The sequence below is a fragment of the Lissotriton vulgaris genome, chromosome 3_1 (genome assembly GCF_964263255.1).
Source record: "Lissotriton vulgaris chromosome 3_1, aLisVul1.2, whole genome shotgun sequence".
In the NCBI taxonomy this organism is placed as follows: domain Eukaryota; kingdom Metazoa; phylum Chordata; class Amphibia; order Caudata; family Salamandridae; genus Lissotriton; species Lissotriton vulgaris.
Genome location: NC_141689.1, coordinates 1,157,322,447 through 1,157,347,608, shown reverse-complemented (window position 1 = coordinate 1,157,347,608; position 25,162 = coordinate 1,157,322,447). Strand labels below are relative to the sequence as shown.

At 45.3% G+C, this 25,162-nt stretch overlaps 1 protein-coding gene across 4 annotated transcripts in view; it reads right to left on the bottom strand.

Moving 5' to 3' along the window:
• Positions 1 to 25,162, bottom strand: part of LOC147727609 (prostaglandin reductase 1-like) — a 336,086-nt gene that overhangs the window by 42,731 nt on the left and 268,193 nt on the right. For all 4 annotated transcript variants that reach the window (XM_086961643.1, XM_086961644.1, XM_086961641.1 and 1 more), the window contains one exon: positions 16,677 to 16,832. In XM_086961643.1, the coding sequence (XP_086817769.1) occupies positions 16,677 to 16,832 (156 nt within the window). The remainder of the gene's footprint in view (positions 1 to 16,676; positions 16,833 to 25,162) is intronic.

The window sequence follows — 25,162 nt, the reverse complement described above, 5'->3', positions numbered from 1 at the left end:
TATGTATTTAAATCTTGACAGTGTCAGCCCTACTTTCTCCCTAAGAACTTCCCACGATGTCAAGATGCCTCCACAAAGTAAGTCACCCCATCTAGAAAGCCCAGCTGTTATTAGGGGGGTTGCCAGAGAATCCTGCAGGCAAGGTGGAAGCCCGGGAAAGTCCCAAATTGGTGCATGATTAGAATAATACGCCAACCCCACTCTACGCTTAATTTGTACCCATGACTTCAGTTACGTTAGTAGAGTCTTCAGCCTCACCTTCTTGAAAAACTTTTGTTCTCCAAACTTGAAAAGAAACCCATCCAATGGGAGGTTTGCCCCTACCAACATAGCTTTAAATAGTTTCCCATTTGAGGTAAGGTCTGGTGACTTCAAAAGCATTCTTGAATGGGAAAGCTGAAACGCCCAGGAATAGTACTGTAGATCTGGGAGGGCCAATCCACCTTTTTCCCTCCTCCTCCTCAATTTTTTCCAAGCCAACCTCGTGGCTTTGTAACCCCAAATGAGAGTTTATTTCTTGTTGGCACTTAAGAAGTTGTTTAGAGTCAAAAGCAATGGGAATTGTGTTAAAGATAAAGGTCAGTTTCGGAAGGATAGACATCTTTACGATGTTGACCCTCCCATAAATTGATAATCTAAGACCTACCTTATGCTTTTAATGTGTGAAACACATTAAAAGCATACACTGTAATAAAATCTGAGATAGCCTATTAGTTAAGGTTAAGTTCCTCCTTTTGAGGCATCTTTAGGGTATGAATTTTCAACACTTAAAATGTTACTAGAAATTCAATTTCTTGTACATTTCTTTTGACACATAACTGAGTAGCTTCTGCAATAATTCTAATTTGTGTATGGCAAATTTGGTGTAAATACTTCTTATACTGCTACAGTGATTTAGGACACATAAAGAGAATATGTTCAGTCATTTCCTCATAAGAATGACATAGACAACAATCCTTCCAAATGATGTAGAGGAATATATAGTGACCTAAACCTTAAGACGGCCATTTTTGTTACTGTGTGAATTGTTGAGTTTAAATAAGGGTTTCGTTTTGGCGTGCACATATAGTTTGTAGATTTTTATTGGTTAATGATTTAGTTAGGTTAATGGAAAAATGAGCAGCCATGTTAGTTTTCTTGATTAAGTATTTTCACTTTAACTTGTCCATCTTTGAAAGTTCAATAGTTGGTGGTAAATCAAATCCATTAAACAATATTTTGTACTGAATACATAAATAATCCGAACACCTTTGAAGGTAATTCCTTTTCTATTTAGGTTTTGATGCATTTCCTTATTAGAGGTTATACAATCACAAACATACCTTACTTAAGGCTGTTGATGTTGTTTGAAGCAATTTTATAACAAAAGGCCCAGCTCTAATCTTAATCAATGGTTGGAAGAGGAGGCTCTTAGGTTAAATATGCTTCAAATCGTTTTTATAAAATTTCTTGAGGTTTCATATGGCTTGATCCTTAGAATCTCGGGCTCCAAATAAATCAATGGTAGTAGTTTAGTAGTTGTGACAGTAATTGTTGATCCAGATGCTCCCCCTTTGTATTTCCTAGAAAAATGTTTAATCAGCCCACAAACATAAATGCTTTTATTGTAGCAAATCAACAATATAGGTGTTTCATGTGAGCTTGTTGTTGATTTCCTTGATGGTTCTATGATTTTCAAGGACCCAGCTGAATCTTCATTTATTACATACAAAAACAGGATATTGTCTTTTTGTAATTTATCTTTAGCCCTAGTTGCTAAATCCTTGAAGTTGGTATAGTTGTGGCTAAACCCCATTTGTGTAGCAGATACAACCACCAGGTTAGCAGCATAAACTAAGAGCCCGAATCTGATGCGGGAATGTGTCTTTCTGACCCCTTTGGAAAGGTTTCTGACTGACTGAGTACGATGCAAGTTAGGCATTGATATCCCAATCCGAAGCAGACAGCATTCGGAATGACTGACCAGTATGGAGCAGAATCGTACGTCTCTAAGGACCCCGTTTCCGAAACGACCATTTACAATGCTGGATTCAGACAGCCTTCCGAATCGTGCCGTCCAACTCGAATTGGTAGTCGGAATCAGACTTTGGGGGCCTTAGCGGGCCTTCTGCACCCAGAGCCTTCCCAAACAGACCCGGAGGGGTACCGATTGGACCCCCCTTACCAGCCATGCACAGCGTAGAAGGCATCAGGGGGTGCCCGCCACAGGATTCCCGATTTTCCCCAGCCACCCCTTTCTTCAATGGGAGCCCATGCATTCGGTCAGAACATAGGCTCCCATTGATGTGAATGGGAGTCCACCCAAATTGTATCTGGAAGCATTCGGATGCATTGTACTCGGTCGGTCTGACTCTCCCGATCCGAGACTGTCGGAAACCATTCCTAAACCGATTCGGTCTGAATTATTTCCTAACTGCATTAGAATCGGGCCCAAAGTGAGACATTTGAGTTTCTCTATATTTTGGTGAGTCACCATTGCTGCTGTTTAAGATTTCATGTAGGTCAGCAATGTATACTGGGAAAAGAAGAAGGCCAGAATACACCTTTCCTATAATAAGTTTACAGACACAATTCTCAGTGTCTGTACTGTGACCATCAGAGAGTTTTACTTCAACCCATGTGTCAGCATAAAATTCAATCAGTAAAATGTAGTAATGTGAGATTGATTTCCCAAACTGATAATTTGGCCCATAGTGTGTTTCTGTCAACTCTTTCAAAAGCAATTGATTAAGATATATAGCATACAAATATTTTTGTATTTTATAGTCAATGCTTTGTTTCCTAAGAGTGATATAAGCTATATGTTATCAACTGGTGAATACTGAGGTCTAAATCCTGTTTGATGGTACTTTATGATCTGTTTCTCTGTGGCACATTGAAAAATGTTTTGTTCCCTTCTGTATCTAGTAAGGCAATTAAACGTTACTCTAGTTGCATTGGATAATGTCTACGTCTTTATTTGTATATTGGTTGTACAATAGAACCATTGAAGGGAAGAATTTGACTACTGATGAGCACAGTATTACACAGAGGAGTCAGAATCATTCTCCATTTAATGGGGTTCATTATTATTACTGCTATGGGTATTCCATTTGGTCCAGGGGTTCCAGATGGCCTGCAGTCATTTATTACATTGACTATACATTGCTGGGTAATTCTATAAGAGTCTAAATTCCTACTGGGCTCTGTTCAGGGGGAGGATGCATTGCCATTCCATGCTCCAAATCGCATTTCGGCAATTACTTTGGCTAGAAATGTAAAACACCTCCCTACTGCTCATACTTCTCGTCTTAAATGGAGTACAAGTAATGCAAAACAGGCAGAGCACAGTTCTTTCCCCTGTCAATGTTGGACATTGCTTTGGGCATAGAACAACTTGAGCACTGGATAGATTTGAGAGCTAGGCTCATAACTCAATGCTTGGAACACTTATATTTAAATGGTATCGCTAAACTAATAGAACAATCTGAATATTTTCTATCTTGGGAATGAATCGTGTTTCATAGATGGTCTACTATGTGGTCCTTACTATGATGTGGACTGTCTATGAACAAAGTTTAGTGAGGTAAGTAGTTCAAGAAATTCTTGTGAGTTACTATCAGAAGGGTCATATGCCCAATATTTAAAATCAAGAATAATCAACAAGCGAGCAGTTGAATTTAACAACGAGCAGACCAACTCACATTAGTTCAATTTGCCATATTTTATATTGAATAATAGTCTTACAATTATTTAAATCTATAAAACATTTTGGACATCCTACTTATTGTATGTCATTCAGGGGTTAACAGCATCTGAGACTATACTACACACTACTCTCAGGCAGGCGCGGTGCGTCCATTGGTGCGTGGGGGCATTGCCCCCCGCCCGCAGCCGCCCGTAGCCGCCCGCAGCTCTATCGGCGTTTCTGAACTTAGGTAAACTGAATCCGTTTACCTAAGTTCAAAGACACCGAGGGAGAACTGACAATGCATGTCAGTCGGCATGACGTCGGACCGCCCACCCCCTTCAGAGTCTGAAGGGGGTGGGCGGTCTGGAGTCATGTTGACTGACATGCATTGTCAAACATGGGGCAGCAGGCAGCAGCACAACACAAGTGCGCATGAGTGGGGACGGAGGGCTAATTTTTGGCCTGTGTCCACTCATGCGCACTTGTGTTTTCACTTGTTTGCGCCTGCCCATTAGGATCCCCTCAGTCTCCTAATGGGCAGGCAGTGGGCGAGGAGTAACCATGCCCTAAGCCACTCCTGGCGCTGCAGCAGCGCCAGGATTGGCTTAGGGGTTGCAACTCCAGTGCTGCTGTTCCTGTTCCTGTTTGAAGAGGTGCCAACGCAGACCAGGAGCAGAGGCGGTCAGGTAAGTTTTCTAAATTTTATTCTCCCTCTGCCCCCTCCGCAACCTCCACCCACGACCCGCCCTCCCCGCGAGTACTGTGAGCCGTGACTGCAAACATGAAATGTCTCAGTCCGATCAATGGTGATTAATCTCGGTTTGTACGTTCCTGAATGTCACTGGTTAAAGAACAGCTAACACCCCTTATAATGTAAGAGAAGTAGTGAAAGAAAAATAAAGAGAGGAGAGTAATGGAAACGTTTTTTTCTGTTTTGGACAGCTAGTGTGAAAAATGTAAATAAAGCAGTTAATGCAGTGTTACGCTTCTATGTAAGATGATGCCTTCCATTTGCACAGCCTCTTGCCTCTGATTTGCTATGTTCCTGCAGATTGCCATCTGCTGTGGTGGCTAGGACTTCGATTTAAATGTCTCTTAATTTCTTTACCGTCCAATGGCCTTTCTCTCTTCTTTTACATGATCTCTCTTGCCTTCGCCCTGTTTGTTCACCTAACTATCACTCTTTTCATTATCTAACTGGAATGCACTCACATGTCTCTTCTAAACTTTTCCTCTTATATTTAGGGTGATGCATTCATGCTATGTCCTGGCACTTCCTTTTTGTTTGGCACATTACTACGGTTTCTATGGCCTTGACGGGCTTTCGAATTCTAAGTGACCTGGTAAACAGAATCTAATTGTGCTTGGTTGTGTTTCGTACTGTATAAGGGTGAACAAGGTTCAGGTAGATTACTGGGTGTTTACTGGTGGATTACACAGGAAGAGGCCCAGTGGATTTTTTCATAAATAATGTAAAGCATTATGTGGATGGATGCATGTGCAGAAAGTCACTGCTGTCCATTCCAGTCGCCTGGCGTGCATAGAGGTCCATTGTTTACCTGCACGTGCCTGTGATGTTTCAAGACTTCTTTGTCCATTATGTGGGTTAAATGCATTCCACATTGGTCAATATGTGGATTATTGAGGTGGTGAATGCTTAGCTCACTATATCACTTGGGACTATGTTGAGTGCTGTGCTTGGAAGGTGCTATTGGGCATGATACAAAATACCACAGTTGTGCAGATGTCACACACAGTAAAAGCACCACACGCTCAATGGCAGTAGGCTATAGCAAAACATGTGCTTGTTGCGGCAGAAGCAGGTAGTTCAGGAGTAGTACAGACAGGTTGTCGCAAGACTGGCACATGGTACCATCACAGATGCAGAAATAACGCAGTAAAAGCTACAGACTTTGGCCAAGAATGAACTTAGTGCATGTATTCAGTGCAGCAGAAGCAGCAATGCGCGAGCGAAGCTGGAGGCCAAAAGGTATCCAGGAGGACTAATTGGTTGTCTGCCCTTATGCGCCACTACTTTGAAATGTCAATAGCCGCCACTGAAATGACACAGGGGTCAAAGGTGTGGCTGGGCCTGGAGGAATTCTAGAAGATGTACCCTAATGAAGAAAGATAACTTGAATAAAGCTAGCCAGATCTCTGATGCAGAAACGGGTCACAAAGGGAATCCGATGAAGTCTCACAGTTCTTGAGGCTGCTCAAAATATTATTGGAGAGCTGGCTGGTGTAACAGGTGCAACATAGAGTGGTGCTGTCCCGTGCTGACACTGTCACGTAATTGTGGTTGACACTAATGTTTCTTTCACATTTTGGAGTTTTATATTACGATATCCTTAATGTGCTAGCGGACTGTATGGTGCAGTCTACACCCATGCCCTAATTCACATTTTTTTTGTCCCGGGAGCAGGCATGACTTAGACAGGCATACTTTTCCTGCAACTTAAAAAAATATATTATGCATGCTAGGTGTAAATTAACTGTGTGCAGGGTGTGCAAGGTATTCATAAATTAGGAACATTCATTGTTTCACATGCATGCGGCACAGTAGGCATTCTCAGAAAGGTGGCCGGAGACAGACAATGAAAATTAGGTTTTTATCCACAATGTAATAACTTTAAGGGTGTTTGCAGGAAATGTAGGCCTTCTGCAATGTTTGGTGTGGGGTTGGGTAAGGGGCCTGGCCTGCGGCTGGGATCGGCACCCACCCCTCATGGTGACCCAACCCCTTGTGGGTGACCAACCCTTTTATTGTGCACTGCCTATAGTACACAGCGTGCAGTTGGGCTCCTGCCCTGAAACCAAACCTCAGCAGGCAGCCAGTCCCTACCGACACCAACCCCACATCTTTTTTTGCAATTCATTTTAGCAATCCTTCAGAGGTACCCTTATCGTGCCCCCTTATATGGTATTATTTTTTAAAACTTTTCAGTACAGGGGACCAAGTCCCACATCAATGGCAAATGAAACATTTCCGCTACCGTTGCGGTCAGCCATCAGAGGGTCTAAATCAGAAGGCCTGTATTTTATTATTTCAGCCCAACTGTCAATATAGCTATATATTTTAAATCTTAAGTTCTCCAAACCTACTGAACAGGTTTACACCAAATCCCATAAAGCATGCTTTCTCAGTCAAGATCTGGCTCCGAGCTATATATGGTGTAAATCTTTTCAGCCATTTTGGGTTTAGGGCCGTCTAAAATTCCCTATGGAAATGGCATGGGAATATCGCATTTTGGGAGCTGCCTTTTTTCTCAACCTATGTTTGACAGATCACCCTAACACTCTCCAGGTAGAAGTTGAGGTGGATAAACAGTTTTCAGAAACTTTCATGAAAAGTCATCAAACAGCACCAACGTCATTAGCAAAAAAAAAATGCTCTTCCTATGGAAAATCTGATTTAACTTTAACTACAAAGTGGTGACCTCTACTGTCTATGAAACATACACACACACATATATATACATATATATTACAAGACCCTTTATAAAGCTCCTTTTAAATCCCAGCAGGTCCACTCAGCCTTTCATCCATCTGAGGTCAATAAAACGAGTACCATTGAATTGGGTAACAATAAACATCTGTTATTCAGCACCAAGATACCCTTGGGTGAACATGAGCTTTACAAATATGTTACGTGTACCTGGGAAGGGCACAGTATAAAGATGGAGCAGAATGTTGTGGTTGGTACATGTGCTGTGTGCATTTATGCCTGAGAGGAATATATTACATTAGAGATGTAGTGCTCTGCAAAGCGTGTGCAGGGACCAAATGTGCTATGTGTATGTGTGCTTGCATGGAGTACAATACATGAAGGGTGAAGAGATATGCAACATGCACGTGGTGACAGTGTGTGTTGGTAGTGCATGTCTTTTGAAATAATACAACCTGATTGAAGACAGAAGAATTTCAGTGCTGAACAGTGCATGCAGACTGAGTGTTTGAGCTATTGGCATGTGTAAATGTGAAGGTACAATGCACAATGGTATTAGTGCTGAACAGAATGTATGCAATGAATGTACACTGAAATCCCCCCTAAACACTGTATTGCTGAATTCCTCAGAGCTGGGTGGTGACACACTGGAGAGAAGGAGCAGACTCCCTTTTCATTTCAAATGACTGCTCTTTGATTCAGTGATAGATCAAAAGGAAGGTCAAGAGGTCTGGATTGAACAATTGACGATTATATCACTGCAGCTGACAAACAGGTGTAAAATCTGGTTACTTCCATGAATTATGTTGTGGACAATCAGATTCTGAGTCGGCCTGCTGTGACAGACCTCTTTCCTGAAGGAAGATGAATAGAAGAAGAACCTCAACATTAAACTCAAAGACTGAGACCCTAAATTACATTTGGTGTCTGGAAAAGGACTAAAAGAAGGAGAGGTAGAGTCCCCAAAAATGTGTCATCTGCGAAGCAGCCAAACGGCCTTGTGAGAAGGGGAGCTCTGCAAGACTTATGGGTGGGATAAGGCCTGCTAGTTTCGCGTCTAGGTGGGGGGACATCATCCAGGGAAACCAAGACCACCTGCCCAGCAAACTGGAGCACCAGCCCCTGCCTGCTTGCCAAGACCAGTGTGCCCTGTGAGAAATAGGAGACCATTGGAGGGAGTGAGATTAAGTACGGATCCCTACCTTGAGGACTCCCCGAAACGAGATGTGAGGATTCAGCTGTGCACTTATCGGGCCGTAGCCCATGTACAAGCCTGTTTTCAGCAACCCCTGTATGCCAGGAGAGAACCACAGTAGACTGTGCCAAGTATTGAGGGCAGTGTGGAGGGCCCCAAGTCCACACAGCCTAGTTGTGGTGACCTCACATGCAAGAGAGGACTGCCATTGAAGAAGTTGTGTGACCAGCATGCAAGGATTTATGAACACCTGAGTGGTAACCTCATTTGTCAGGATGGGCAGCTGGGGTGTTGGTGATTGGATGTTGTGTCCAGAAAGTATCACTGCAACCCCGTATGCCGAGGGGGTCTGCCAGGATCAAATCATCAAAGACTTTGAGCTGTCGCCCACAACTGAAGTGAGACTTAGACAGGCAGTTTCAGCCGCTTCAATGGATCTACCCTGACTGGACCAGGAGGATAACGCGCCTTCATAGGACTGCATTTGGGAGCCAAAGGACTGAATTTACCCCATCAGGGAGAACTTGATTCTCTGCATCGCTGTGAGCTGGAAGTTGCTCCGCTCGCAGGGGAGAGCAGCCATGCCGCTCCAGAGAGTGAACCTGCACCACGAGCAGCCTGACTTCTCAAAGCAAGATCGTATTTGGAGAGTGCTCATGGTGAGGGCACCCGCTGTAACACAGACTACTTCCGTGCTACAAGAGCAGGTAAGACTTGAGCTACAGCCTTTGGAACCCCAGGGGATTCACTGCTAAAGATATTGCGACACCACAGACACTTTTGACTTAAAATATGAAGTCAAAACTGAACTCGAGTATAGCCTATAGTTTTCATTACATAAAGGAGGGTGGGACAGTACTTTGCCATGACGGTTAATAGAGCCCTGACCTCAAGGGGGATTGTGTTGTTGCATGTGAATGTCGTATTTATTTGCATGTGTAGAGTTAGAAATAATGTACGACTTTTTCTAACAAAAGCAAGTATTTGGCTGGACATCGGTTTATTGTTCATACTGTTTGCACTTTGAGTTATAATTCATGGTCACTGTTCTGTATCTGCATAAACCCAGGGAGTTGTGACTGCTCGACCACAGCGACCACAAAGAGTCAAGTCGGGAAGTGGTACTTGTCCTAGTTGAGCAGGATCCATAGAAGGTCAGGCCCCTGGAACATCACCAATAAAAGACCTCGACCACCACAGATGGGCCCTGCCCCTGCGTACCATGTGGCCTTCTGAAAGTAGGGACATAGTTTGGCTGTTAAGACTTAGGGGGTGTGAGCTTCAGATACTCCGACAATCACATATCCTGTTTATCATGAATGTGTGTTTCCATCAGAGATAGCATTCAAAAATCCAAGGTGACATCAAACAGGCATAATTCCATACCGAACTATTTATTAAATAATACACTTATTGAGGGATTTAACACCCCAAACATACACCTGAAGCTACGCCACTGCCTGAAAGGGGTTTTGACAAAAACTTCACCTTGTTTGCCTCCAGTTCAGTTCTCAAGTTATCACTTCTCTTAATGACAGATTGCAAAGTATGGCATAATACTAGTTTCTAAATTAATCTTTTTAATTATCTGTCCCAGGATGACAAACGTTGATTTGCTCCTCCTTTTCCTTTGAGCGCCAGCCAGGGAAGGTATTCCAAGTCACCTGTATGCTAGTAATTTCAATAACAATGACATATCCACCTGAGATTAATATGTCTATATTAAGGGGCACTCCCACACCTTGTGATAATATCTGACTCCATCATGGACACACCTAGAATATTGTTCTGAAATTATGTGTTCAATTCTATGTAGTAACATGTATATAAATCCTATGAAATTGATCTGACTTGTGGATATCCCATTGCGCATTCCTCTATTTCCAACCATAACCTGCACTTAAATGGCCATGAATTGCTGGCAGCCAAAGATGCCCCACATAGATTAGTGATTGGGCACCCTCCTTTAGACAGATAGTAATGCTTCCAGAGCAGTATCGATTTCAAGTTCATATCAAGAGGGAAGCACAAGCTAGGCACTACACCTTTAATACAGTCTGGACAGCAGCAGAACAGCTCACTGGATCTCTCAGAAACAGCATAAACTGAGAACAAATACCAAACTGGAAATGGTCAGCCATCTTTGCGGTACAAATTTCGCAAGACTAATCTAGTGTTGGCAACGCCAATAGACCAAGCTTCAATAGGAAAACACATGCAAAAATAATTTGTAGAGGTCTGTGTTTTTAACCGAATGTAAGGGATGAATGACGGCTAGCAGAGAATGAAAAGAAGGCTAGGCCAATGTCCTGAATGTGCAGTTGCTCCAGTGGTCAAACTTACATAAGACAGCAAATGCGCAACTGCAGCTAAACTAGAATTGTTTAAACATCTAATGGTTTAACAAGGTTTCTAGTCCTGTTCTGATTAATGAAGGATTGACAAGATTGAAAAAAACTACAGAAGCTCGACCTATTGTACAAAAAAGGTGTTGCGTAAAGAATAGGTGGTGGCATGGTGCCTATTCCACAAATGTGAGTGCTGAATGTTATACAAGACATCCTAAGGGAATCCGCATAACATCATCACTGGCCGGATCGCAAATCAAGATGTGCAAATCATTTTAACTTGGGACCTGCACAATAAAGTATAAGTGATTGTCTCTGACAATGTTTGGTAATAATAAGTTGAACAATTTGTAGTTTACCTGGATAAAGGCTGCACTGTCTTTGCATGTGCAGTTGTATGTATGAGGGTGGGTTCTTTCACAGGGATGGCCTGAAATCAAAATTGTGACCACAAAGTTTTGTAAAATTATGGCTTTTGGTGTTGATCATGAAAAATGTAGGAGTGGCCAATTTAGGATCAGCCCATAATCAGGTTTAATGGAGAAAAAAAATAAGTGGCCCCTTCTTTGTCAGGACCGCAAGTCCTGACAAAGAATAAGAATATTAAGAATAAAATACTAATAATTAAGAAAAATGGTCGGTGAGCAATATATAACCTTGTGCAGGTAAATAAGTATGTTGTACTTATTTGCATCTCAATATGAATGTAAAACATGGAATATTTGCTATAAATGTGTAAAATAAATATTTTTTAAAAATTGCACAATTTATTATTTAGATCAATACCGTATCACATTGACAAAATAAACCCTTGCACAAAGGTGACACTCTAATATTTAAAAGATACAAAGGCTATGTCATGCTAATGAGACCAGTCTCCTTTTCAAGATGGCCTCTGCATTTGTCAAATATTCCCGGTGCCATGCTGAAAAAACACCTCACATGCAGTGGGAAAGGCTCATTCTTTTGGAGGCAGAATACTGTATCCAACATACACTAGCAATAATTTACTAGTCCTTTATAATGTTTTGGTAGATGAACATGCGCCATACCACCATCAACAATTGTTGCTCTGTGGGTTGCTCAACCCTGCAGAATGGACTGAGGTGTGAGATAGCACAGCAAGATTGGACATCAAAGTGGGAATAGAAAAACACTACTGATCATCATCAAATAGGTATATGGGACTAAGCTGTTGCTGCCATTTCTTTGACTTGCTTACTTTTTAAAACTGTATTTTACCTTGTAAAGCACCATTGCACTTTAGGGCATCACAGAGCGGATCTAGCGCTCACGTGACCCCTCACACCGGCGTCCTTCGCCGCTGGCCACGCCCACCGATAGGCCACGCCCCCTTCCCGCCCTACATAAGCGCCGACCTACGAGCGCTCGGTTGGGTTGTCTCCTGAGGCGAAAAGCCGGGAGTAGACGCTGTTGCTGCCATTTCTTTGACTTGCTTACTTTTTAAAACTGTATTTTACCTTGTAAAGCACCATTGCACTTTAGGGCATCACGGAGCGGATCTAGCGCTCACGTGACCCCTCACACCGGCGTCCTTCGCCGCTGGCCACGCCCACCGCTAGGCCACGCCCCCTTCCCGCCCTTGAGGCCTCCTATATCAAATGTGCATCTACAGAACGCGCAGCGGACGTGCGCAGCGGGCGCGCCGCTTGCGCGCCAAAGGCGCGCCTAAGGCAAGCCCGTCTGCGCCCGTCCGCGGCCGGACGGGGCTAGGGGCACGACTCCATGCCATATTTCATCTCTTACTCCTCTGAGGAGCTTACCGCCCTCCAAGGCCATTGGCCACTTTCGGATTCTATCCGTAGGCACATTATTTCACTAGGGCTTGTACCTTCTTCCACTCCTACTTTGCCGTCTCCTCCGCCCGCCTCTCCCCTACAATGTCCTCTCCCACCCGACCCTCTTCCTCCTACGCCGTCACTATCCATTCTCTTACTTAACTCCAGGTCAGCGGTCAAGCACCATCATGAGCTCTTTGTCTTGCTCGATTCTGAGAAGCCTGACTTACTGCTCTTGACCGAAACCTGGTTCTGCGATTCTTCCCTTCCCGTTCTCTTGGCTACCCTTCCCCCCTCCTACGTGGCCTTACGCGCTGATCGTCCGGCGGGTAGGGTTGGCGGCGGAGTGGCGATAATCGCTCGGTCGGAACTAAATTTTCAAACCATCCCCTCTCCCCCCATTCCTTCCACTGAATTCCTTACAGTTCGCTCCCTCGCCCTCTCCCCCCCCATCACCTGTCTTCTAATGTACCGTCCTCCCCAGTCTTCGCCTCTATTCTTGCCGGCTTTTCAAGACCTATTGGCCAACATAGTGGTTAACTATGCATCGGTTTTGGTACTAGGGGATTTCAATTACTGGCCATCGGACCCTTCTGAGTGCACAGCCTCGAAAGAATTCACTGAGTCTCTCACATCTTTAAATTTTATGTCGCACATCTCTGTCCCCACTCACTCTCATGGTCACATACTTGACCAGGTCTGGTCCCTTAATCTTCCAGTCTCCCCGGTGACGGTTTCCCCCTGTCCTTGGTCTGATCATGCCCTTATCTCCTTCTCCATCTCTCTCAACCCGGTTTCCAAAGTCCCCCACGCCAAAAACACCTGGGCGCGGAACTGGAACAGAGTTGACTTTCCCACCCTGACGTCTCACCTTCGGAATTCTACCCCGTCCCTCTCTGGTCTTCCGTCCGACTCTCAAGCCAATGTTATCAATACCTGGTTGGCTAGAGGGTGTGACTCAGTGGCTCCCCTGCGCCGCATCTCCGTTCGGCGACCCAAGGAGTCTAATAGGTGGTTTAATGACCACCTAAAAGAACTTAAACTGTCCGTTCGACAGGCAGAAAGGCACTGGAGGAAAAATTATTGTCCCTCACTTAAAACCCTCTATCTGACATCACTCGCCGACTACAAGACCGCAATCCTTGCCGCCAAAACCTCTCATTTTTCAACAAAAATAATCTCTGCTGAAAACAAGCCTAGGGAGATCTTCGGCATAGTGCAGGACCTGGCTTACTCTGATAGGGCTTCACCTCAAATCCCCCCATCCCAGCCTCTATGCAACCAACTCAACACTTACTTTCTTGACAAGATCGCTACCATTAAGGCCAACATCCCCCCCCCCTCGCCTGCCTTTGTTGACCCTTCTCCTCCTACTATTCAAAACCTTCTCACCTCCATCCCCCCCCCCCCTCACTGAAGAGGTATTTCTGGGGATACTTCCCAAAGTAAAATCAGGTTCCCCGGCAGACATCTGTCCGGCGCGAATCCTCCAACAAATCTACTCCTCCTGTCCTGAACCCCCCATTACCTTCCTTAACAGCTCCCTAGCACAGGGAGTAGTGACCCCTACGCTCAAATCAGCCACCATAGTGCCCATTCTAAAGAAGCCTGGCGCTGACCCATCCATCTCAGCCAACTACCGTCCCATTTCCCTGCTGCCCTACCTGGGCAAGGTGCTGGAGCGCTATGTCACCGCGGTATTCAGCACCCACGTAGAGGCCAATGGGGGACTGGCTTCCCGCCAGGCTGGCTTTCGACCTAGGCACTCGACTGAATCAGTCGTGGTATCAGTCCTGGACAACCTCAGGAAGGGTATGGATCACAACAAACACCAGGCGCTGGTACTCCTCGATCTCTCCGCCGCATTTGACACGGTAGACCATACCATCTTACTGTCCCGTGTCAAGGCGGCTGGAATTGAGGGATCAGCCCTGGTGTGGCTTTCCTCCTTCCTGAGGGACCGCACTCAGGCGGTCCGGCTAGGAGACTTCACAACCACCCCACTCCCCGTCACGTGTGGTGTCCCCCAGGGTTCTTCCTTGTCTCCCCTACTATTCAATCTTTATATCTTTCCCCTCATCTTCGCTCTTCAGCAGCTGGAGGTCACCGTTTATAATTACGCGGATGACCTCCAGCTCATCTTTGACCTATCCTCTTCTCCCCTCTCTGTCTCCAGCTTTCAGCACACCATGACATTCATCAGGGACTGGATGAACCACAACCATCTCAAATTGAACCCGGACAAAACCGAGTTGGTTCTCACCGGTGGTTCTTCCAGTCCCTGGAACTCTCTCTTCTGGCCCCCAACCCTTGGTCCTGCCCCCACCCCTTCTACCACGGTCAAAACACTGGGGGTTAAAATGAATAATCAACTTACCCTTCACTCCCAAATCAGCTCTGTGGTTTCCTTCTGCTTCCTCACCCTCCGAACTATCCGCACTGTCGCTCGTTTCTTTTCCCCCCAGGCACTCAAAATGATCATGGCCGCTCTAGTGATATCACGGCTGGATTATGCCAACGCTCTTTACAATGGCATACCAGCATACAGTCTCAGGAGGCTGCAGTTGGTCCAAAACCAAGCTGCCGGCTGGTTTTTGGACTCCCAGGCTATCACCACTCCACACCCCTCCTCAGGGAGCTTCATTGGCTCCCTGTTAAAGAACGTTCTCTGTTTAAAACCGCCTGCATGGTTTTCCAGGCCCGACAAGGCACCGCCCCGCCTTCATTTCCTCACTAATAAAAGAATACGCTCCCCCCAGAGAACTTCGTTCCTCCACCAAATCCCTCCTTCAAATCCCTCGCTTCAGACGCAAAAAGTGGGGTGGGTCCAACTTCTCCACCTTGGCCCCCACTTTCTGGAACTCCCTCCCAGACCACCTTCGTGCGGCTACCCATTATGTATCCTTCCGTAAGGAACTAAAAACGTTTCTTTTTAAACAGGCATTCCCTGCGTAAACCCCCTCCCCGGCTCTACCCCCGGTTCTTACTTTTGTCTCTGTAGCCAATACCCTCCACTAGCGCCAAGAAACCGTTCGGTGCACGCTGCGCTTTATAAATGTTTTAAATTAAATTAGCAGAGATCATAGAGGACCGGAACCAGCAATCACCAGGATATCAATAAGGACTGAATGGTCATATACAAAAAGAAAATTATGTTTCTGGTAGAATAATCTTGTTATCATGTTCTGTGCATTCTATACAAAATGCCTTCCGATTTCACCAATGCGCTTTATAATGTTCCTTTAGAAGGCTGTATTTGATTTTTACTGAAAGTGGGGAAATTCTTCTAAGCTAATTTGGGAAGGCTAGACTCACGTGTATCACAAACTCTCCCCTCAGTAAGCAAGATGCATTATTGACCAACTACCACGTTCTGTTTTTTTGTTCCCAATCTGGTCCTGGCCTGGCCCCTGAGAATTTACTCACGGAGTTCTGTTCATCTGGCAGAATGTGTTCGCCTTTTTCCGCCCTACTCGGAAAAACAAAATATTTTTCAACTGAACATTGTTATCACCAGTCTGTCCGTGGTGCAAAAAATCTTAATTTCTTAGTAAGAAAAACATTATAAATCTAGTTTATTGTTTTGGTTTATGCGCCGAGGAATGAAAAGGTAGACACACATACAAAACAGACATCATTGATCTAATAAAATATTTTGTGTAGGAAACCACAAAGCACATTCAACAATATAAAGTCTCTGCTTCACAACTCTCATGTATTTAACAACAATCAAACTTGTAAGTCCCAAACTAAACTGTGCATGTCCCATGTGAAAGGATGTCTGTAGAGGCTGTTCCAGCAATGAGCTCCTATTTCAAATAGGTTCTGATGTGGGACTAGGGAGTAAATAAGGCCCAGGACTGTGGTGTGCATGTAAATAGACAATGTTGTTCTGATGGTAAGGAGAGGTGATTGGTCCGGTCCGGTCCTGTCCTGGGGGGTGAAGGGAAGCAGGACTCTGGTATGCATGCCAATAGAGTGCACCCCAACCATGACAGATAACATTAATAAACATAAGTAGTTTTATGGCTTGTGCTTTGAACTGAAACCTTGTGATGAAGTAAGCAAAGCAGGTGTGTTGTTTTTTGGAATTGTTGCCTAACACTTTTAGTGTTATATTATTGTGGTCATAATATGGTGACTTACATTCTTGAACAGGGAGCTGTTTTCTAATCTTGGGGTCAGTAGTCCTTCCCAACCCCCCACTTCAACTTACATTGTCAAAATAGCAATCATAGCCATCGGGTGATGCCTTCTTCAGAGCTTCTTCCAGACAAGGTACTGTTTTGTAGTTGAAGACTTCATCAAAGCCAATCTCCTTTAGATAGGCAACCTTGTCATCAGCTCCAGCACAGCCAACTACCTTGCCACCCTAAGAAGGTAAAAAAGGAAGCATGAGAAATCTTGCATTTGCTTCTATCAGATAATAAGTCTCCCAACTAATATTTTATTTTCTCTAATTGCCGTTGGTTGTATGAAGTGTGGAAGATGGAAGCAGCCTTTATCTCTAAAGTGCTCCCTTTCCTATCAGGGAGCATTTAGGAGGGGTTTAGATAACTTTGGGACCACTCCTCTCTTGACCAACAGATCTGTGTATTATTTTATCAGCCATGAGAGTTTGTCGGAACCATGGTATCCACCTGGATCTCTGGATCTCATATGATTCTGTGCGTTATATACCTCCAGGTGGTCTGAAGTGAACATAAGGCAACAGGATTCAGCAATAGACAATACTCCAAATAATAATAGTAATGAGGTTCTTTAATTTTGACTTCATCTTACATTTGTCATCAATTTGTGTTGCCTTTACACAGACTGCTCTATTCATGAAGTGTTTCTGCCCTTTGGACTGCAACGTGTAGAAAACCCCCCTCGGTCCTTGCTTTGAAAGCAATCCCAGACACTAGCTGGCGTAACTGTATACAGACATGTTCTGCCATTACTGATTGACTTATAAGTGCTGTAATTGATTGACTTATGGGTTGGGCAGAAACACGAGGTAAGGGGGACATTCTGGTTACATGATGTTTTTCTATTGGCTAATATTTTGCAGATCTTGTATGTCCATATTAGGTATTTTGTATGCTTGCAAAAGCTAGGACTGCCCCTTACTTTGATGCTGAGCTTGTAACTCTAAACATATAAAAGGCCTCTGTGTTTTGTACTCTTTAGACTACATCATTCAGTTGCTGCGGCTTCTGTGTGACGTGGCCTCACTTATTAAATTTAATAAAAATGTCTTTTGATATTTCAGCTTCTGTGCCAGGTTCTTTTGTATTAGTGAGACCCCTGAGAATGAAGATTTCAATTCTTCAGTAATGATTTGGTTGCCTAGCATCTGAAAAGCAAAATCACTGCACTCATTTTGCTCTAAATTGGAGCTATGTATTACAGTAAGTAGGGTGTATCCTTTGCTTGTGAGGATGAGTATTCATGCATCATTTACTTTTCGATATTATGTAATCAATAAAGTGCAGTTTACTGTACATTATAAATATGTTTCAGTTCAGTAAACTGTGCCTTCCTCAGGTCCTATAGCAGCAAGATGACTTGTAATATTATTTTAGGTACATGAGGATGTCGCTTATAATAACAGGATGACTCGTAATATCATTTTATATAGATTGCGCTTCTGAATATTGAACACAGAAATATCGTAATGTACGAATATAGTGGAAAAATATTGAAGATCAAAAAATCAAAAGGTAAGTGCAAAAAGAGGAAATATTGATTTATTATTCCTAACTCCTAATCCATATACCTTTAAGATATATATCCGTGATCAAGGCAGGTGTCAGGCCACAAACAAATATGGATACAAATATGCACAATTGCCATTAAAAAATAATTTGAAGGGCACCCTCAGGAGTGCGGCTCCATTTTCTTCCTGATTTTGCACAAGTGTATGTTGGAAGCTGGATGGAGCGCTAACCACTTTGAACCTGCATCCCCTCATTCTGGTGCTCACTTGCACTTCTGCGCCCTATGGAGTTTGCTATGTGGACTTAGGTTTAGAAAATCTATCCTTACCTTTCAATATTTCGATTCTGATATTTTGTCCTCAATATTTTCATGGCACAATATTCTGTGTTTGACATTCTGGAAGCACACCTTTTAAAGTACAGCTGTATGTGATTCTGTTTTTTTGTTACATAACTGCAAGATGACTTATGATATCATTGTAATGTGCACAAGTCCATGGTTCAAAGAGTAAAATCCATTTTTCTTCACTACACACAGGTAAATGTTTAGATGTTTGAGGACTAATTTATGAGAGCCCTGCATCACATGTGCACAATTTAAAGTGGTACATGTGTTATGCAGAGCCCTAAAAAATGTTTGAAGCCACGCAAAGCCACCCTGCTTGGCTTGGAGTTGCCTCATGAATCATGAGTAATGCTATGCAGCACGAATCGCTGCATCGCCTTACTCTGCACCCAGGAGGCATTCCATGGTCGTTGTGGTGGGTTTTCCCACTCAACACCCATGGAATATGACGCTGCCCCAGATTCACAAAGGGATGTAAACCTGGGGAAGCGTCAAATCCGTACTCCTCCCCAGGTGAGGCGTAACAAGGAAAAATATGCTTATTTGTCCTTGTTTTTTCCTCTTTCCTTGTGTGTTGCATTCTGCACACATAGAAAGAGGAAAATGCTTCATAGGATTGTTTGAGTGCCAGAAGTTGCCCCTTTCTGCACAAAAAAAAAATCCTGCCTGCAACAGAGGCAGCGTTGCGCCATGGTGAACTGGGGCCTACGTTGGCGCTAGGCTGCCAAAATGACACCAGCACAGGCAGAAAGAACAGGAATGCACTGTATTGCTTAAATACAGTGCATTCCTGCCCTTTCACTATGCCATGGGGCAGAGCAGCTGCGCTGCTATACACCAAAATGCCATAAATTAGGCCCTTATTGTCTTTCTCTTTCTCATCAGATATCCTTCAGTTGCTCATATGTGGAATACTTGTGGAACGTGTAGCTTAGAATAATCTAACTAATCTGCAATTTGCTTAGAACAGTTTGAAGCAAATCACTATTGAAATTGACTTTCTGATTAGGAAGATTCTGTAAGACTCATGTTTTCTGGTAGTGAACTTTAGAAGTGCAATAAATAAAAAACAATACTGCTTTTAACATCTTATTCCCAAACAAAGATTGGAGTTTCAGTGAAAGAAACATTAAAGTTTGCTGAAAGGCTGTGCGTCCTTTTAATTGTTTAATTTCTTATTTCGTTGAAGTTCTGTGAAGAAAGTGAAGTCTTAGATCACGTGCGCTGATATTATGCATGTAAGGCCTGGAAATGCAGCTGTATTTGATACTACTGCTGTAACGTCTTCAATATTCTCCTCTAGTCATCACTTAATAGAGCACACAAACACCCTGAGGTTTCATGGCATTAAGAAGAGGAACAGTCCAATCAAGGCAAATAAAGAGCTGAATAGAGAACCATAGTTGTGAGCATGTCCACTGTAAATCAGTGTCCAAAGACTAGTCAATAAAGGTAAAAAGGTTCTTTTACAAACACTTGGGACCAGATAAACTAATATTTTGCCTCATGGTTGCACCACTTTAGTGGCAAATCCGTGACGCAAAATGCTAGTAGATATTTACAAAGCCACGCCAGGGACGATTTGTGCTGCTTATGTGACTTTGTAAAATAATTAAATGAAATGCAGTGACTTGCACTGCATTGCATTACATTTCATTCTGGGAGGAGTTCCATGGGTAGAGCGTGGGTGCGTGCTCAAGCATCCACCCATGGATTTCATGCAATCCCAGATTAACAAAGGTTTGTAAACCTGGGATTGCATGAAATCATTACACCACCCAAGGATGGCATGACGAAGAGAAAAATATTTTTTCTCTCTTGGTTAGTTCCCTTTCTCTGTGTGCTGCAGTCTGCAGAACACATTGAAAGAGGAAAATGTCTGGACAGATTCTTTTTGTGCAGGAAAGTCTCTCTTCCTGCAAAAAGTTAATTCTCCTTGTAACGCAGGAACCCTTGCACCTGCATTGGCACTAGGCTACCTGAAGTGCACCAGCGCTGTGAGTGAGCAGGAATGTACCGTCCCTCACTAGATATGGTGCGTTTCTGCTCCCTCTCTTTCAAGCAATGCAGCGCAGATCAGCCAGTTGACTTGCAACGCTGCGTTGCGTGAAAGCATGATAAATCTGGCCCTAGTTCCTAAAATAAAGAAAAGGAAAAATGTTTATTGGTTTGGCTTTTAGCAGTGAGCCCAGAGCAGCAAGGCAAACTATTCCACGAGCTGTTCAGTGCAACAGCCAAAACAAAAAAAAACAGATAAGAAAGATCTTAACTGATTTCAGTTAAAAAGACAAGTGTTTAATTAAAAAAATACTTCAGGTTTACCAGCAACTGCCAAACCTATTGTGATGCCCTGAACTTTATTGTTAAGAGAGATAGTTGTGCTAATCGTGGCTAGCACCTTTGCTATTAATACATACCTCCAAGACTTTTTTTTTTTGATACTCAAATTATTCTTGAAATTTTCAAAACACAAAATTCTTTGGTAGCATATTACATAATAGTGGTGCATTCCTTTCCCTTCTTGTCTACAACATTGAGACATTAAGATCCTCTTAGGCGGATACGTCCTCAACCGGATAGTGTACTTCAAAGGGAAGGTGGACCTCTCAAGGTGGTAATAGACCAAACCATTTTCCCCACACCCTAGTAAACATGTCGGGGCACCCCCGGGCCTCAAAGAGGGATTCCTCCTGGACCCCACACCAATCCACACCTCTCTTTCATTTTCGTAGCGTCGGAGGCGCACGCTGGGACCATCCGGCGGCAATGTCCCGCTTTGCCACTGCCAAGGCGGTCCCCAGGAAACGTGTGTTGATCCTGGTGCCGTCCGGACCATCAAATACCCCTAACAGGAGACGTTTTGGGTCATGAGGAACTTCCCACCCCAGGGTCTGGGTTTGCTCGCGTTCCACCCCCTTCCAGAAGGGTTCCAGGGCCGGGCACAGCCGCACCACATGGTAGAAGTCTGCAGGGGCAGAGTCGCAGCACTTACATGCCGGGGAGGCCCTCAAGCCGGCTCTAAAAAGACACGCCGGGGTAAGGTATGCTGCGTGGAGGTGGTAAAGTTGGATCAGGCGTAGCTTGGAGGAGGTTGTGAAGGTTTTAGGTGCCATAAGGGCGTCGCGCCAGTCCGCATTGTCTAGAGGGCCCACCCACCCTCCCAGCGCACCTTAAGCCGATGCAGGGAAGTGGGGGTGTTGTTTACCAGAGCTCGATATATACGGGACACACCTCCCCTACCCAGGTTGCCCATCTTCACCTGAGCTTCCAGGGGGCTGAATTCCAGGAGAGTGGCAGGTGTTGGGAAGTGTGTGCGGAGAGCGTGGCGGAGCTGTAGGTATTTGTAGAACTGGGAGTGGGAGAGGGCGTGCCTGTGTTGCAAGTCCGAAAAAGAGCGCATATGGTCCCCCACCCACACATCCCTGAGGAGCGAGATCTCCACCAAATCCCAGCGACCGAAATCCTCCAGGGACGAGAACTCCTGCAACCAGGTGCCATGCCATAAGGGTGTCTGTCTGGTCAACCTCTGATCCCACCTCACGTGTCTAAGGGCTGTACGCCAAGCTGTAATCACTGTCCTGGTAACTGGAGGCATAGCCTGGGGCAACTGGGAACCATAGAGGAAGCCCTGGAGCTGTGCAAAATCAAGGGTGGTGAGTTTCACCCGATAAGCCGGGTCAGTCCAACCTCCAGCAAACCAGTCGTGGATCACAATGAGCCTTGTGGCCAAATAGTAGAGGTGGAGGTTGGTAACACCCATGCCCCCCGTCAAAGGGGGGGACCTGACAATGGGACAGGGACAAGAGCGGACGTCCATCGGCCCACAGGAATCGGATAAGGGAACTGTCCAATTCGTGAAACCAACTCCCCGAGAGCTGTACCGTGGTGTTTTGTAGAATGCAGAGAAAGCGGGGGAGGACCATCATTTTAAAAAGGGCGCTCCTACCCAGCGGGTTGAGGGGGAGGGATTGCCAATTCCTGAGATCGGTTTTCATCCGGGCAACCAAGGGGGCGATGTTGAGGGCCCATTCCAGCACCGGGAGGAGTGTCACCCAGACACCGAGGTATTTAAATGATTGTCTCAGAAGGGGGATCACTTCCTGCCAGTCGAAACATGCCTGGGAGGGGTGCAGGGGGACCAGGGTAGACTTTTTCAGATTGAGCTGAAGCCCTGAGACTTGTTCTAATGCCTTAGGGCCTCGAGAACCCTAGGACGGAATGTGTTCTGGGTCCTCCAGGTAGAGCAGGACATTGTCCGCATATAGGGCGATTTTGTCCACCTGGCTCAGATCCCAGGCCCAGCCCTTGATAAGGGGGCTCGGCCGAACGAGCGCCGCAAGGGGCTCCATCACCAGTGTGAATAGAAGTGGTGAGAGAGGACAGCCCTGACGGGTGCCTCTTCGAATCGGGAACGGTTCCGACAGCTCGCCATTGACAAGCACCCGGGCTCTGGGGGTATGATAAAGGATGCCAATCAGGTGGCGGAAGGGAGGGCCGATACCCATTCTCTTCAGGACGTCGCCCAGACACCCCCAGTCCACCGTGTCAAAGGCTTTCTCGAAATCAACGAGAAGCAGCGCGAGGTAAGGGGACAGCCGATGCCGGTGAGCCAACGCCAGATGAAGGCGACGAATACAGTGGCGGGTGCCCCTGGCAGGCATGAAGCCACACTGTTCAGGGTGGACAAGGTCGTGCAGCAATGGTCGAAGTCGTTGGGCTAATGCAGTGGCGAAAATTTTAATTTCGGTGTTGATCAAGGCGATCGGACGGTAGTCCGAGCATTCCAGCGAGGGAGGCCGTGTCTTAGGGATGACCACAATGGTGACCACATCCGATTCAGCTGGAAAGCAACCCACCTCGGTCACTTGGTGGAAGAGCTCCGTCAAGAGGGGAACAAGGTCATTCTCGAAGATCGCATAGTACTCTTGGGGGAACCCGTCAGGTCCAGGCGTCTTATCGGAATGCAGCAGGGAGATAGCCCCAAGAAGCGCGGCCAAGAAGCAGCCTGCCTGAAACTTGGAACCACCCCCCCCCCACCCCCGAGTTCCCCGATCCTACCTCGATACGGGGACCCGGTCGACGGCTCCAACTCGGAACAACAAAGCTGCGGAGTCCTGGCGGCGTGCTGAAGGCTTCCCCTCCTCCGGGAAACACGGAAGTCAAAAGAATTAAATGCAACAGGAAGCGTGTCGAATGTCCTCAAATACCTCCCATCCTCCGAGGAGTCTGGGAGATGTCGTTTCATTGTCGGTTCGGGTTTCTTGCCGTGCAAGGCACAAATAACACCCACATACCACACAGCAATGCAGGCGCAACTTGAGAAACCTGACAGTATGTCCTCCCCCTAGCGCCTTCTAGGACCAGGCCGCATAGGGAATCTACGGTGATAGGAACGGATAGCATTAGGGGCATGTATGTTGTGCACAGGTTCCCAAGAATCATCCTCAGCCGAGTACCCCTTCCAAGAAACCAGATACCACAACACACCCCTCCTGAATTTGGAGTCTTTGATGCTCCGCACCATGTATTCAAACCCACCATTACAAAGCACTGGAGGAGGTCCAAGCCGCCTGGCAGCGAATGCGGGTTTCAGCAAGCTGCAATGGAACACAGGATGTATCTGAAGCGTAACCGGCAGCTTCAATTTGTAAGCCACAGGATTGATCTTCTTCAGAACGACATAAGGACCAATGTATCTAGGGTGAAAGATACTGTGCAACTTGAACCTGATGTTCCTGGTGGAAAGCCATACCTTATCGCCTACCTCATAAGACGGGCCCTCTCTCCGATGTCTGTCCTCACCTCTCTTGTACTCATGTTTGGCCTTTTGTAAATGAGTTCTGATCTTCCTGTGTACAGCCTGCAGTTTCTGCATTTGTCCCAATACCGAAGATTGATCAGCCACCCCCTCTGGAATGCTGACAGGGAGTATTCGGGCATCAAAACCATAAGAAGCGCAAAAAGAAGACACACCCCCAATGAACTATGCCATGCATTATTGTAAGCTACCTCAGCCATCCATAACAAAGAGACCCATGAATCATGAGCCTCAGTAGCATAACACCGTAGGTCTTTCTTCAGGGTCTGATTTAGTCTCTCCTTTTGCCCATTCGTCTGTGGGTGGAAGCTTGTGGAGAGCGAGGGTTGGATTTGCATGGCTTGACACCAGACTTTCCAGAACCTGGCAATAAATTGTGGGCCCCTATCAGATACTATGACTTCAGGCACCCTGTGTAAACGTATAACGTTACTCAGTAGTAGTTGCGCCGTCTGTCCAGCAGTGGGAAGGTTCACCCAAGGAATGAAATGTCCCATCTTGGTGAGACTATCAACAACTACCAAGATGGCGGTTTTGCCCTGATCTGGGAGTAGGCCTGTAACGAAATCCATGCTGATGGTCTGCCAAGGTCTTTTAGGAGTGGGTAACGGCATCAGCAGTCCTTTCTTTTTTCCTGTCTCATTCTTTGCTCTAGTACATTCTTCACACTGCCCTACCCATTTGGACACATCACCCTTGAAAGTCTCCCACCAGAAATGGCATTGCAACAACTGAACCGTTTTGCACACCCCTTGATGACCTGCCAACAGGGAGTCATGGCACCATTCAAATGCCTTCTTCTGCAAAGCTGCAGTTGGTAAGTATAGTTTGTTATC